General features: G+C 39.3%; 2 protein-coding genes across 3 annotated transcripts in view; one reads left to right on the forward strand and one right to left on the reverse strand.

Moving 5' to 3' along the window:
- OTOG (otogelin) overlaps nt 1–16,264 on the reverse strand; it is a 102,620-nt gene that overhangs the window by 65,929 nt on the left and 20,427 nt on the right. Inside the window, exons 16-24 of the mRNA XM_083589137.1 lie at nt 12,184–12,316; nt 11,116–11,293; nt 10,419–10,543; nt 9,326–9,538; nt 7,793–7,958; nt 6,875–6,949; nt 6,066–6,109; nt 5,144–5,294; nt 385–492 (exon numbers count right to left, since the gene is read on the reverse strand). Coding sequence (XP_083445263.1) covers nt 385–492; nt 5,144–5,294; nt 6,066–6,109; nt 6,875–6,949; nt 7,793–7,958; nt 9,326–9,538; nt 10,419–10,543; nt 11,116–11,293; nt 12,184–12,316 — 1,193 coding nt within the window. The remainder of the gene's footprint in view (nt 1–384; nt 493–5,143; nt 5,295–6,065; nt 6,110–6,874; nt 6,950–7,792; nt 7,959–9,325; nt 9,539–10,418; nt 10,544–11,115; nt 11,294–12,183; nt 12,317–16,264) is intronic.
- Nucleotides 1–16,264, forward strand: part of USH1C (USH1 protein network component harmonin) — a 108,023-nt gene that overhangs the window by 12,351 nt on the left and 79,408 nt on the right. The gene's annotated exons all lie outside the window — the stretch shown is intronic.

Here is a 16,264-nt window from a genome sequence, read left to right on the forward strand (position 1 = left end):
AGTGCATTTGCAATGTGCTCCTTCCCGCCACCTTGCCTTGTCCCCTCCCCTCCAGGTAGGTAGGAGTGACTCTGCTGTCAGAAGGTCAGTTGTCACTGCAACATCTTTCACAGGTGCTTCACCTTTCCCAGACTCCAAATCAGTCCTCTGGAGTTTTTACACTGGTTAATTTATAATTTTTTACCCATAGCTATCCATCATTTTCCCAATGCATAATTTAGTTATTAAAAACTATTTTAAGATGGATATTTTTTAAAAAATCACTTAAAGGCCAGTATATGCATTTAAATACTGAAATAGGAAAAAACAAAACAGCAATTCAGAACCAGAATAGTATAGTTGCATTTATAACATGAGATTTTTTAAAAAAAAGTTTCTACTCACCATGTATGGCAGGAAGAAATTACTTTATCCCCAGGAAAGTACTCTTTGCCTTTCCAAGAACACGGGCATTCATCTGGCTTGAAACATGCATCGCCATGTTTAACAAGGCTATAAAAAACATCAAATAGAAACTCATTGTCAATTATATTTTTAAATTTATGTAAATTTGAAGAAACAGTTTGCATACATATATTCCTGGTTGCCACTGAATAATTCAACTGAGCATGGGTGGGGGCATATACTTGTGAAACAGAGCATTGATGTCACAGTCACGATCAGACAGGTACCCATGATGTAAGCATTGCTATTACTTTTGCCCTAGTTTTGATACTTGAGGTGTTTAAGAACATGTCTTATTTCTCTGACTGTAAGCCAATTTAACCTATTTTTAATACTGTGTTTTAATGTTGTTACTTGCCCTGAAACCTTAGGATGAAGGGTGGAAAATAATAGCTATTATGATTAACAGCTAAAAGTGTTTTAAAATATGCTCTCCCTCACCAAGAGATATCATTTCAATTACTCCTTTTCAAAACATTTATTAAACACTGCATTTTGTTGCTGGTTTAACCATCACAGTCACCTAAGCTTCTCTGCGATAAAAAAAGAATTTAACAAATTTGCAGTAATAATTTCCCCCCCTCGTCTAGCATCTTCTACAGTCGTCTAGAAAAGTCCTCTAGACTAGAAAAAAAGTTAGCCAGCGAACATTTCAAGTATTGGTACTGGATAATCAGTGCCAGGATAACAAATACATCTTTTTACAAAGTCTTTGGCATGATGACTGTTTTGGTCAATGTCTAGACATAAATGCAACCTAAGATTTCACAGGAGCACTTTTATAAAAAGATGAATCACTCTTTTGTAAACTGTGGAGCAATAATAGCCAAAGCTTTCCTGAGTGTGTTTGCTTTCTCTAATTTTACAAGTTATCTAGAAAATGTTTACCGAGAAGGCAGTAACTTTTTCCAAAAAACAACATTTATATTAAACTTTAAAACTATAATTTTATTTAAAGCCTGTTGGGAGTTGCTGTACCATTTCAAGTTCTGCGTCAATTTCTTGGATGGAAAGTGAACTACAAAGCCGAAAATTCCCACTGGTTTAAGCTACCAACTAAGTAGGCCACATTTAGAGACAAAGAGCATCACTTTGACAAGGTGAGACCAAAGTGCAAGTTTCATGTCTGTAATATTATCCTGCATAAAACAAGTGTTAACAGCTTTCTCTCTTGGAAAGCCAAGCAGCCAGATTGATTACAATGATCTAAGAACTCAAAAAAACAAAACAAAATGCCATTTTGACATTTTGGCAGGTGGTCTCCACACCTCAAAATGAATATTGTATAGCTGGAAAAGGTTCAGAAAAGGGCAACCAAAATGATCACGGAGCTGGAACAATTCCCTTATGAGGGAAAATTACAACATATGGGACATTTTAGTTCAAAAAGTAAGCAAGAGGGGTGAGGGCGGGACATAATATAGAAATATGCTTAATGTGTAGAAAGCACACAGACATAACTTTTTTCTTTCTCCTCATAATGCTAGAACCTTGGCCCAGCTACTGAAGCTGCATGCTGAAAAATTGTAGCTAGACAAGGAGATGCCTCTTCACACAGTGCATAATTAGACTATTAAATTCACTACTATAAGATGTAGTAATGGTCACCAGCTTCAATGATTTTAAAAGGATTTTAGAGAAATTCATGGAGGATATCAATGGCTTCTGTGTGCCACCTCCAGTATCAGAGGTGGTATGTCTCTGAATACCAAAACAAAAAATTTTTTTCCTTCCAGTAGCACCTTAAAGACCAACTAAGTTAGTTCTTGGTATGAGCTTTCGTGCATGCACACGAAAGCTCATACCAAGAACTAACTTAGTTGGTCTTTAAGGTGCTACTGGAAGGAAAAAAAAAATTTGTTTTGACTATGGCAGACCAACACGGCTGGCTACCTATCTGTATCTGAATACCAACTACTTCAAAGCACAAGCATGAAATGTGCTATTGCTCCCATATCATCCTTGAGGGCTTCCCATGGACATCTGGACAAGATGGGCCTTTGGTCCAATACAGCATGACTTTTAGGCACTTACTACAAATGACTTTATTTCTATTATATGTCAAGGTTCAATATGATGCCTACAGATGAACTGAAATGATGGACCTTTTCATAGACCCTATTACTGAGCTTAGGCATGATTTAATTTCACTGGCATCTCAATCATATGCCATTTATCAGCCCCTACTATTAGCAGCAGTTACCAACCACACACATGAACACGCACAGAACAGAAACTGAGAGGAACAGCGTTGAAGAAAAACATCTCACCTACACTCATCACCAAGGGCCACTTTAGATATTCTGAAGAAGCAATGGCAGAGGAAGAGTGTATGATTCTTCCACACATTTCCCTTTAGGAGATAGTCTCACATTACCCCTCATTAAAATTTAGCACTTTTAAAGTAAAAACTTAATATTGCCAACTTGGTAAAATGAGACTTTCACATTATTTTTAGTTGATCATAGATCAATCTTATGCCAGCTCATCACTTAACAGGAGAAGGCAAGCCTGGATGTTGTTAAAGGCAAGTCATGATACATTTATAGTAAATTCTGTTTATTACTATGATCAGCTAAGCTATAAACCTCTACACACCTCCCTATCAGTAAGCCTTACACAGTGGAGCTTACTTCCACGCAAATAGGCATAGGCTTGCACTGCAAGTATCAAAGAAATTCTATGGAAAGGCTATTAAAGAACGAATGATCTAGCAACTGGAGGATGCACACTTAAAATGAAGGTTATTGTCGAGCTTTTGAACTAAATACGTAAAATACCATTCCTTCAATCCTGCATCATTTTTAAAAGACAAGACAACAGCCCATTTGAATTTATAAAATACACTGCAGATATGCAGACTGTTCATTTTACCCCAAGGACAACAGAAGAGTACTGCTGTCACAAAAGGTGGTTAAAAGAAATTACATTCTGTCTGTGTTATTACATTCTGTCTATGTTATTACATTCTGTCTATGTTAACTTCATTAACTGCACAATCCTAATCATGTCTATTTAGAAATAAGGTCTACTGAATTCAATAGGACTTATTCCCAATTAAGTGGGGTTAGGCTAGCATAATTCTCTCTGGCTATTGATAAGAAACATTCTTGGGCTCCATTAAAATCATTATTTTCTTGTATAAATTAGAAAGTGATGATTTTTCTTTTCTTTTTTAAAACAAACCTTTCAGGAATTCATTTAAGCTTCTTATAAGTTATTTGATCTGGTATGCCACCTGTTTTACAATGAGAAATATTTTTTCTTTTGAGATGAGAAAAAAGCAAGCAGAATATTCCGAGAACCTTATTTTCATTATTCTTGCAACATTATTCTTGCAAAAATACCATGGACAGTGCCAAAGTTCAGAACTGGAGGAGAGAGGTCCATAATTGTGAACCTAGGTGTATTCAGCTTCTTTTGAGCTGAACACAAGCTCTACTGGAGATTTCCCCAGTGCCATCACTTCCCATCACTGCAAATGCCTCTTTTCATTCCCTCTTTTAACTGACAATATCTTCATTACACTATGGCTGGCATCTGGAACGGCAGTCATCCAAGTACCAAGAATCCTGGAAATGTAATTTCTCAGGACATCTGAGAGACAATTTTAAGAACTTAGTAAGGCACCCTGGAAATTTTGATTGATCTGTTAGATTTGTTACCTGCTCTTCACCCAAAGACCCTGACAGGTTATATAAAAAGATGAAATGCATGCATTCATAGTAAAAGCAGCAGAGGTGGCGGCATCAGTAAATATCTCACCCTATCCCTCCCAATACCTGGATAAAAAGGCGCATCTTGACCTACTGGCAAAAGCTGTATAGTGACACTGTAATACATAGCTCAGATGGAAGACACACACACACACACACACACACACACACACACACACACACTTCCAGTTGCTCCATCTGCACAAGCATTTCAGCTTGCCAAATGGAACAACCCCCGTTTTTCTCCCCCTGCATGCTGTTTTCGGGGTTCTCCCAAACTGGTCAGAGACAATTTGGGAGGCAGACACACATGAGGGAATGGGAAACCCCACTGCATAAGTGGAAGTCCTTGAGCGGGGCTTCTGCTGACAAGGTTGGTTAGGTGAATCCCACCCAAATTCTTCATACAGAGATACTGCTTTTAATAAAACGGACCCTCTGTGGAAAAGATACCCAGTCTGGATGTCTCTATACCAGCCTTAACCAAACTGGTGCCCTCCAAACCTAAACCATGATGCCTTCTTAATAAAGATGTGCAACTGATTCCATAGTTAAAACCGTTCCTGTTTGGGAGGAACTGTTGGGAGTTGTAGTCCCAAACATCCAGAGGGCACCAGATTCATTCCTGAAGATATTAAGTGAGTTCTACAATGGGTACAAACGCCCCATGGAAAAGATAACAAAGCTGCACAACTCCACAGGAATAAGAATGGACTGGAGGTTGTTTAATCAATGGAGGCTTCTTAACACTGCTTCATTGCATGATGCTTGCTTTTTGATGTCCAGCATATGACAAGATGGGAGGAGGGTGAAGCATCCCCTTGCCTCTGCTGCCAAAATAACTTGAGCTAGCCATAGTCATCAAATGTCTTTGACTTCTTAAAAGGCAGAAGGCCATACTACCAAATGTACACTAGGTGCTGAAGTGGCCATAGGTTTTATACTAGTAGGATAAAATTGAACCTGTGTTTGTCTTTACTTACCCCTGAGGACACATGCATCCTGAAAAACAAGGAAGATGTGCCGATATAGTGAGGTTTAGCAGTTGGTTTTCACATGTTCTCTCCCGGCCAAGCTCCATAGTTTGTGGATTACTGCAGTTTACATAGATCTGGTCATCTGGACAGTCATGAACTACAACAATAGAAGACACACATACATCATATTTAGTTTGCTCTTTACCATAAAACCCAAGGCACCCTCTTTAAAGCTAAAGCCTAGCCAGATTCCTCCATTTTGTATTTATACATTTGGTCTTCAGTCCTACACATCTACTTCTTTAGAGAGTTTTTGTCCCTCTCTCATCACACTAAGAACTCCAGGCCATCTGACGAAACTGACTGGAGGAGAGTCATGACTCACGATGGACAACTAAAACTACTTCCTCACACATTTCATCATTAATTTATGGAATTTGCTGTTATGGGTTGTGGTAGTGGGCAGGCCAGTAGTTCATATAATTTTAAAAGCGGTTTAGACAAATACATGGAGGAGAAATCTATCAGGGACCACTAATCCTAACTGCTGTGTAGAACCTCAAGGTTTAGAGTCAGTATACCTCTGACTACCAGTTACTGGGGAACAAACCAAAATGGCACACTAAAAATGAGCAAGATAATCCAAACCACAGTCGAGAAGTGGCAAGTCATGACAGAGAGGCTGAGCCAATAGCCAGCATCCACAGCTCCATCACTCACAGGAAAGAAAGCAAAGGTAGACAAAGCGCTGTGCCAGCCTGAATAGCACTGAGTTCAGTTTGAGATCCATTGGGTCCCGGTCTGGCTCAGCCCTCCCCTTAGAAAAGTCCTGCCAATTTTTGATGGGTATAACAGGGAGCTCTAATTTTGGCATGGCTAGGACTCTACGAGGGAATTCTGGGTAAAATAACATCTTTATGTTACATACCAATGCTGTTTTCCTCACAGTTCATCATTCCATCTCTGCAGTGGCTGAAACAAAAATACAAGAAGTCAGGACCATCAGAATCTTTTTGTATAAACTTAAGGAATCTGGTCAGAGTTCTTCAAAGAAAAGAATGGTGCCAGTACTGTACATACATGGTGCTTTCCCTCTGATTTCCCTTTTAAGAAACTCTTGCACCAGATTTCCCAGGATTTGTTGGGGGAGGCTATGTGCTTTAAATTGAGTATTAAAAGGTAAAGGTACCCCTGACCATTAGGTCCAGTCGTGGCCGACTCTGGGGTTGTGGCACTCATCTCGCTTTATTGGCCGAGGGAGCCGGCGTACAGCTTCCAGGTCATGTGGCCAGCAGGACTAAGCCGCTTCTGGCGAACCAGAGCAGCACACGGAATTGATTATTAAAGGTGCTTTAAATCTATGGTGTGGATGTGACCCAAGTCACAAATCAAATTAACATTTCAGACTTCAATACATACAGTATTGAGCAGATGAAAAAAGATGGGGCCACAAGGGAAGCCATCTTAAAAATTCATTCTTAGCCCTCCAAAAGCATAGCTAGTGAAGGCCCATACAGACTGTGAGGCAGGCCAGCTGCAGGAGCAGAAGGGAAGAATGCAGTGGAAAGGGACAGTGCCATCTTTTTAAGCAACACCAATGCTCTCTCCCTGTGGCTGATCTCTGTTCCAAAGTCAGAAGGGATGGGGCAAACCCAGTGTCTGCTAAACACATCAGCATAAAATTCTGCCAGATGGTATACTTGGCAAAACCCACAGAACATTATAAACTGCCCTTACCATTTTCCCAAAGATGTGATTATGTTTTCTCCAGGTGAATAGTCAATACCCTGAAAATAGCAGGGACATTCATTTCTATAAAGGGGGGGAAAACAGAAAATTTGTTTCCATGGAAACAACACAGACTCCCCCTGTTATAAAGATGCATTCACTTTAAAAATAGTTATTAACATATTAACAAGTATTCTTGTCAAACACTGTATATTGGAATGCATTTCTATCACTGTACTATCCACAGCCAATAACAAATAACAAATGGCAGAGCCTATGGACAAGCATTTATGTACTGTTTCCCCTTCAGCAGTAATCCATGCTGGTCACAAAATATATTTTCTAAGGAAAACAAAATGAATAGGGCTGTGACAATCAGAAACCTCAATAAATTACCTCACATATTCTCAATATAATGGAACTGCAGGATGATGCAAATTTGGTAATCTTCAGTAAACTCTGAGCACTAAAAAATCCACATGGAAACATGGCACAACAGGCTCTTTGGAGCATGAGACAAAAATGGACTTAATCTGCTCATCCATTCCCAGGTCCAGGAATGCTTAGCTCTATCACAGAATTGTGTGTGGGTTTCCTATATATACATATCTTGCTCAGCACTGTTGCCTGTTTCTTCACTTGGTAAACGTGAAGCAAAAGCAGACAGTCTTGGAGGGGCCATTCCAGTGCACTCTCTCATACTTTGAGGCAAAACTGACAGAAAAGTTTGGCCACCCCGAGTTTACAACCATCTCATATAAGCATCAACGAACCCTGTATTCCCACTGCTGGCTAAATGGAGCATGCCTCTTTAGTTCTGCAGTTCATTTTATGTCTGAAAGTTAAACCAATTTCTCAGCTAGTCCCTTAAATCTGAAAATATACTTTTACAAAGTGGTTGGTGTCAGCACTACAAATTATACCTACTGTTGCACACATCTGTCAGTTTTGATGTTCAGATACATTCCAAGAGGACAGGTGCAGCCTTCAACACAATCATCACTGCACGTCTCTGGCACAGAGAAAGCTTGGCAGGATCTGCCACAAGTAGATACACAGGTACTGTACTCCTTTGTATCTTCACATGAAAGAGCTAAGCAAATGAAACAGACTTCTCATATTACAAGCCAAACGCATAAAAGGCAATCCACTCTCAAAGGCCTGTAACACATTTCATCCCACACACTGGGATGGTTTCTTGCATGCTTACTTGGAAATAAGTCTCATTGTGTTTAGGGGACTCACTCTCTGGAAAATGTGCACAGAACTACAACCTAAGCCCAAGTTTAGTTAGCCCTAAATCATATCCTCGTGTATTGCTGGCTGTGAAGTGTTTACACTTTTACTACACAAAGAAATTTAATTATTTATTTTTTATCCAATATTTAGTGTAGGCCTGATTTTTCCCCCCACTAAGACCCCCCTTAGGTTACTTTACACAGCCACCAAGTACTGTAAACTAGACTTGCAAATCACATTGGATCCCGCTTACATGGCTAACTATAACTGTGTTAGTTAAACAAGAACAATAAAAAATAAACGGGGCAAAGTGAGCTTAGTTTGGAGGAGGGAACCAAACAGAAATTTTCCTTAATATATTTAAATAGGAATGGCTTGGACCAAAGGTACCCTTCCACTATTAGTGGAACAAATCATCCAAAAATGGAACGGCTGTTTCCACCCTAGCAGAAGATCACTGCATGCACTGGCGGAGGAAGAAGGGTGCGGGAGGAGTGCACCGCCCCCGGCAGCGTGATCCCAGTGGGGCACCATCGCGGCTACCGCCCCTCCCACACTTGGCGCCACACCCCCGCCTGCTCTCCCCCCCCCCCCCCGGTGCCGGAGCATGAAGCTCCACCACTGACTGCATGACAAAATCACCCCAAATACAGAGAAGTTCTTCCATTTGTGCAAGACTTGTACAGGATCTTTTTAGAGATCTTTTTTATAGCATACTATAATTTATATACTAGACTGTACAACCGTATCCCTGGTTCTGCTTTGTACCATATCTATGTGCTTTTACCTAGCTTGAATGTGTGATTTAGCTGTGATCATGCCCCTTGCTTGCCTGGATGAAACAAGTTGTTGAGGAGGGTGTAGAAACAACTGGTTTTTGCATGGCTGGAATGTAGCATACTGTAAAACAGTAAGAGTCATATTCATTGCTCTGCCCATTTTTTGCCTGTGGACCTGCATGTGTGCCCCAGAATATTGTTCACAGGAGAATGCAGTGCTTGGTTCCCAACCCAGCTTCACAGTTTGGGCTTTCTTCATTACCATGTTTCTCATCTAGTTATGCACCACTATGATCTACTGTAGCGCACGGTTATTTCAACCTAACCATGTGCATTCAATTTGGATATCCAGCAAATGATTTATCAAATTTAGATTAGTCTTGAAATGTACACAAGATGTCAGACAGCCATTAAATTAATTACATGCTGAACAATAACTTACCACATTCTGGGACGTAACTCCGAAAGTCTATCACCACTCCATATCTGTGGCACAGGTGGGCATAATGGGACAGAGCGGAGCACATGCAGATCTGCCCACATTTACAGGCATCTCTTCTGCACTGTTCAAAATAGGGGAGAGGACTCAGGTAGGAGAAGCATGGGGCAAAGAGTTCTTTTGTAATGATGCCGCAAGCTTCTGTTGCATAAGTGGCTGTTAAAGTAAATGATAATAAAATAACCATGTTAGCATCTCCAAATTTAATAGCAAAGGCTTTCTTCTGTGGAACAAACATTACTTTTTACAGCTTATCTGATTCAGCCATAGATAAGCCACAGCCAGTTACAGAACTCTACAACTGACTAGAGTCATTTTTATGGGAATTTTCCAAATAGCAATCGCTATTAATATTTCTCTTCAGTTCATCAGATATAAATTTTATTACTATATTTTCAGTAAATAAAGCTCAGTCAGGGTCATGACATTGATTACATATATTATCATTGTTTTATATTACTTCTTCTACACAATCCTTGACAATAATGAAGCATGAAATGCATTTTTTGTCAGCTGCACAACTGAGCGATGAAAACTCAAATGAAATATAACCAGCTGGCTAAAATGACTTAAAACACAGATATGCTTAATTAGGAATACTAATAAGAATGCCTTTCCACACTCCTTTCGACACACACACACAACATCATGCTCAAAGTGGCTTACAACAAAGAGAACAGCAATACATCTCAAAGTCAACAATATCAAAATCAATTTCATAACCAGAATAATAAAACAACATTATTGTAGCAAATGTACTAACATACACACCAAAAAAAATTCAATACAATGGGTTATTCAGGGTCAGAAATTTCAATGGATCACCACTGAGTAAAAGTTAATTGAATATGACCCTATAAATGCAACAACATTTTGCTGCTGGCAATAGCAGAAACTACAAGGCAGCTTGAAAGTTTCATTTTGGTACTAGAAACATTCCTCCCATGATGTTGCTCACAATTCCTCTTTTGCAACAGCTTCTTATAATGCTTCCAAACCCATCATCAATATCTGTATATAATATCATCACACTTACCTGATTGTAGATGAATATCACATGGATCCACTGGTGAATAATCATGCTCAAGACCACAGGCAGATGACGTTTTCCAGGAATTTCCAAAAAGCTGTGGTGTACTTTCTGGCACTCCTACTGGAGATCTTTCCCCCATTTAAAAAAAAACAAAAAAAACAATGTCACAAAAAGGATATACTTCAAACAGCAAGTACAAACAGTAATTCAAAATCATGGTGTTGTCTCATTAATTTCAAGAGACTATGTACTGGATTCATTGTGGTTTATTTTATTTTATTTATTTTATTTATATCCTGCCCATCTGACTGGGTTACCCCAGCCACTCTGGGCTGCTTCCAACAAATTAAAACACACTAGGGTAAGTCTTCCTCTTATGCATTCTATATTTTGTACTTCTCTATAGGAAAATTCTTATTAAATTAAATATTTGTGTATTAAAATCATTTGAAAGGACATTTAAGCAGAGCGTTCTTGCTCCCAAGAATCAGACCCTTGAAAGTAACAAGATATATTATTACAAGATCTCTCTTCTGGGTTGAATTTCTTCAATGTTATTATTATTTAATTAATACTAGGTTTGCTAATCAAATTTTATATTTTATTCTAATAAAGAGCTACTATGTTTTTCTATACTGTTTGGGGGGAATCAATATTCATGAAGATAGAAGTATTTTTAAAAAATGTTAATGATACATACAAAAAATCATCTTGCATATTTCCGTTGAAAGTCCCACAAAGTCCTATGGTATCATCTTTCCATTGAGCATCAGCTTTGAGATAGAGCCTCAAGCCCTTCCAGTCATACAGTATTTGTAATCCAATATATGACTTTATTTGCAAAAATACAGAGGAAAGTTTCCGTATTTCAAAAGCGTCTAGTAGATAAACATTGCAGAAAAAATGTATTAATAGTCATCTACAATATTATCAAGAGATCAGGAGTTGCTTTTATTCTTCACAATGTGTTTAATGTTAGTTGCAAATTAACCTCCTAATCTCTACTTGAATTTAACCCAAATAAAATTGTTTTGCGGAGATCAGAATGTACTCTATTTTACGCATGCCATGAGCCCTCATCACCACCCCCCTTTGCAAGCCTACCCAGGTGACAAGTGGTGACAGGAGGTTCTCAAGGAAGTCTAGATACTATGAGCACTTTTCAACACCACAATGTATCCTTGTGGGTAGCAGAAGGGGTGCTGATGAAGAGTTGACTGTTAAACAACTCAATGATGGAACCAACAGCAAGATAAGATCTGGAAAGAATCAAGCTAAAATAATTGCTTTGGATGATTTGTTGTTCATTGAAGCCTCCTAAAAATAATTTGTTGCTCAAGCTGATTGAGGCTGAAGATAGCTTGTCCATCAGTAAAAAGGCTTCCTTTATGTATATCACTTAGTTCATCTATCTATATCAAGTGTGGGAAACCTTTGGCCTTCCAGATGTGGATGGACTGTAACCCCATCAGGCCAGCAAGCATGGCCAATGGCCATGGATGATAGGAGTTTTAGTTCAGCAGCATCTGGAGGACCACATCTGATCTACATGGTGAGATGAAAGGGAGTGAATATACAACTAACATCTGGTTCCAGGGGTACCATGAGATGATGTAGATATTAGAGGAAGGAAACAGAGGGCTAAGTGAAGCTATAGGAGAAGAAATAAAACCAGAATGATTGACATGATGGAATTAGGGCATGATATGTAGACATAATTTAAATCATAGCATTTTCACTGTGGCTAAGTGTTATTTATTTTACTTACCATCAATATAAGGCAGATTTACTTTGTACTGATCATATACCAAAACATCTCCTGAATGGGTCAGAGTCACTTGCCTCTTGGAATCTTGATTGAGAATAAGACTGACTGACTGGATACATGCTCCATCTTGATTCTACAAATAAATTGAAGAGCAACATTGCAAAATAAGCTTGGGATTAAGACCTATTTGCCTTTTGGTAGAATTTGACAGGTGTAGAGCAGGAAAGTATCTCCTGGGAAAGTCACTGGTACACAAAAATCAGTTAATAATTTGCTTGGAGATTTTACATACCACAAAATGCAGTGCTATGAAAATGAGAACACCCAGTAAGATGATATTTATAATTTAAGAAGATAAGAAGAGCCTGCTGGATCAGGCCAGTGGCCATCTAGCAGAGCATCCTGTTCTCACAGTGGCCAACCAGATCCCATGGGAGACCCGCAGGCAGCTCATGAGCACCAGAACACTCTCCCCTCCTGTGGTTTCCAGTAACTAGTATTCAGAAGCATACTGCTTCCAACTTCTATAGTGGCAAAGCAAGTTTCAAGACTCAGATAGACATGAGCTGAGATATATACCCTAGATAAGGTAGAAATGCCCATATCTGAAAGGTAAAGCACATATCTTGTACAGTGGAACCTTGGGTTGCAAATGTGATCCGTGAAACAGTGTTTGCAGCCCGCAGCGCCGCGTCTGCACACACGCATGATGCGATTCGGCACTTCTGCGCATCCACAAAGTGCAATTTAGTGTGCATGCGTGAGCGCCGAAACCCAGAAGTAACCCGTTCCAGTACTTCCGGGTTTGGCGCGTCCACAACCCGAAAACACGCAACCCACAGCAATTGAAACCCGAGGTATGACTGTACACAGAAGATCCCATGGTTAATTCTTGGCAGCTACTGTTAAAAAATGGCCAGGTAGCAAGTGAGAGAAAGACTTCTGCCTGAGACCCTGTACAGCCAGTCAGGTAAGTCAGACAGTACTGGAACTAGGTGGACCAATTGTCTGGCCACATACGGCAGCTTCCTATGCCATTTTCAAGATGTCCAATCAAATCCTTATATATTGTAATCAAATCCTTATATATTGTATATCCTCACAGAGACATTTTCAAGATGTCCAATCAAGCCCTTAAATGTTAAGAGCAGTAGATGAATGTGGGAGTATATATTGGCTACATATATCTGTGTGCGCATATGCATATTGTCTAAAATAGGCTCTAAAATCCTGGCAATAATTCTCTGATCCAGTGAATTGTTTCTTTCATAACATTGACTCCGCTAACTATCAGCAGCTGCCTTCTCATGAACTGTACCTCACTCATCACCAGACACTTAATAGAAATTCCTATATTAAAATATCCTTCTCATCATAACTAACCACAAAACCTAGTGATACTGTCATTTGAGACTCAGATAAGGCTAAGCTATGCTGATCACTTGACTGATCCTCTTTCAAAAAGTGTTTAAAGCTAAATTTTACATCATTCCAAACTCACTTGCTGCATGATGATTGCTTTTGTCACCAAACCTGAGGCTCTAAGTAACTGTACTCTTTGTGATTCAATGAGTCGAAAACCTGTTCAGGTGTTATCTGGCTGTTGCTGGAGGTGTTTTTCTTTTTCAGTATAGTAATCTGCTTTATTGCGATAGAGCTCTAGCATTTTAATGAAAATTTCTCAGTAACTCTACAGAAATCCAAGGCTCAGGAAAAAAAATCAAGACACTGAAATAGAGTAATTTATGCTAATGTCTAATAAAAAAATGCAACATTTCCTTATCTCATAATTTGGTGTTTCTACATAAGACATTTTAAGCAACCGTTTTCAAAGATGACAACTAGAAACCAAGCATTTGATATTACAGTTTATTAGATTATTCACAAATCAATGCATTGTGGTTGTTAAAAACACAGTTTAACTGAATCAATCCTTGTGAGTCAACGCCTTGTGCCTTGAGATTTTGTCGCTTCAAGTTTTCGTTAGACTGTGTTTGATTAACAACTTAGAAAAGAAAATGCTTGCAAAGTGGCTTTGTTGGAAGAAATAGTGCTTTATTGTATATCCTCACAGAGACACTAACAGGTTATTAAAATGGTATGTGTACAGCTATGGACTCTGTGCAGGCGCTTGGGAGATTATATGCCATTCTAAAACTGCCTTTCTAAGGCACTCTAGATCTTAACAATGAACAGTGTATCCTTTGTTGGACTTGCCATCTGCAAGACGAGTTGAACGTAGAAAACATATTATATTACCATATTATTAAAACATTTTACTGAAGTCAGGGGTAGCTAATACAGTGCCCTCCAGGTGGAATACAACTCTCATCATCCTTGACCATGCTAGCTGTGACTGATGGGAATTGTAGTCCACCAACATGTGGAGAGCACTACAGCGGCTATCCATTACTTAAATAGAAAACTATAAACTAGATAAAAAACAAGATAAAACTAAAAAGCCAATATTTTCAGAACCTATAAATAGAGATAAAAAGAGCAAACATTTCTTTTTTACAAAAAAATTAAAAAATATATATCAGGTGAAATAATTCTACACCTCCCTTGGCAAAAGGTTTCAGCACTGTACTGTTGACTATTTCTTTACATAACCTCCTGTTACAACACCACAGGCACCATTAGCCAACCAATCCCAGCATTTGACACATGCTTTCTGGGGAACAGATAAAAATTGTGCTTACTGGCTTCAGCTTTATATATTTGTTCATTGTTTGAACTAACTAACCTCAATTTTCTGAATGATACAAACACTTGAAAAATTGGCATTACTCACATACTGGCAAAAAGGGTGAAAATTCCGTGCCAATGACAGCTCTGAAAGAAGGACTTCAGTCTAAGGACCCATATATTACGTCTGCTCTTTTCATAGAACCACCGAAGAATAATGAGAATTACCTTACTGGATCAGCCAAAACCTGACTGCTCCAGCATTTAATTTTCAGTAACATCCAGTCTTCCTGCTGTCTACCCTGTAATGGAGGTTAAGGCCCACCCAGGAGCCCCCTTCACATCACAGGGCCATGAGTCAGTGCAGAGAAGGTGTTTTGTATGCAAAAGTTACAGATTCAATCTCCAGAAAGGGAGATCCCAGTCCAAAGCCTTGGAGAGATGCAGCCAGTAAGTAGAGAAAATACTAATCTAGATGTGGGCCGATGTTCTGTCTCAGTATAAGACAGGAAAGGAAATCACTAGCTCTACGTGGGGCTACCTTTGAAGGTGACCCAGAAACTACAACTAATCCAGAGTGCAGCAGCTAGACTGGTGACTGGGAGCGGCCGCCAAGAACATACAACACCGGTCCTGAAAGACATACATTGGCTCCCAGTACATTTCTGAGCACAATTCAAAGTGTTGGTGCTGACCTTTAAAGCCCTAAGCGGCCTCAGCCCAGTATACCTGAAGGAGAGTCTCCACCCCCATCATTCAGCCCAGACACTGAGGTCCAGTGCTGAGGGCCTTCTGATGATTCCCTCACTGCGAGAAGTGAGGTTACAGGGAACCAGGCAAAGGGCATTCTTGGTAGTGGCACCCGCCCTGTGGAAAGCCCTCCCATCAGATGTTAAATAAACAAACAACTATCTGACTTTTAGAAGACATCTGAAGGCAGCCCTGTTTAGGGAAGTTTTTAATGTTTGATGTTTTACCGTGTTTTTAATATTCTGTTGGGAGCTGCCCAGAGTGGCTGGGGAAACCCAGCCGGATGGGCCGGGTATAAAGTAATTAATTAATTAATTAATTAATTTTTTATTATTATTAAAATAAAGTCATAAGAAAGCACATGTGCTATTTGCTATCCACCTTTTGCCACTGGATATTCAGAGACAGTTAGCTTTTTAAGTTCTTGAGAAATGTCTGCACAGTAATTTCTCATGACACAGATACACATAAACTGAAGGGACCAAACCTAGGACCTTCTACATCCACTGAGCGATGGTCCTTCCCCAAGGAAATTAGAAGTGGATCCAAAGGTAACCTTCCATGAATGGGAGGAATCTTTCAGTGAATGAAAAGTTTCTTCCATTCACCGAAGGGAAACTTATAAATTGAAAGTTTAGTTTAA

The sequence above is a fragment of the Podarcis filfolensis genome, assembly GCF_964270895.1.
Source record: "Podarcis filfolensis genome assembly, chromosome: 1".
Classification (NCBI taxonomy): Eukaryota; Metazoa; Chordata; class Lepidosauria; order Squamata; family Lacertidae; genus Podarcis; species Podarcis filfolensis.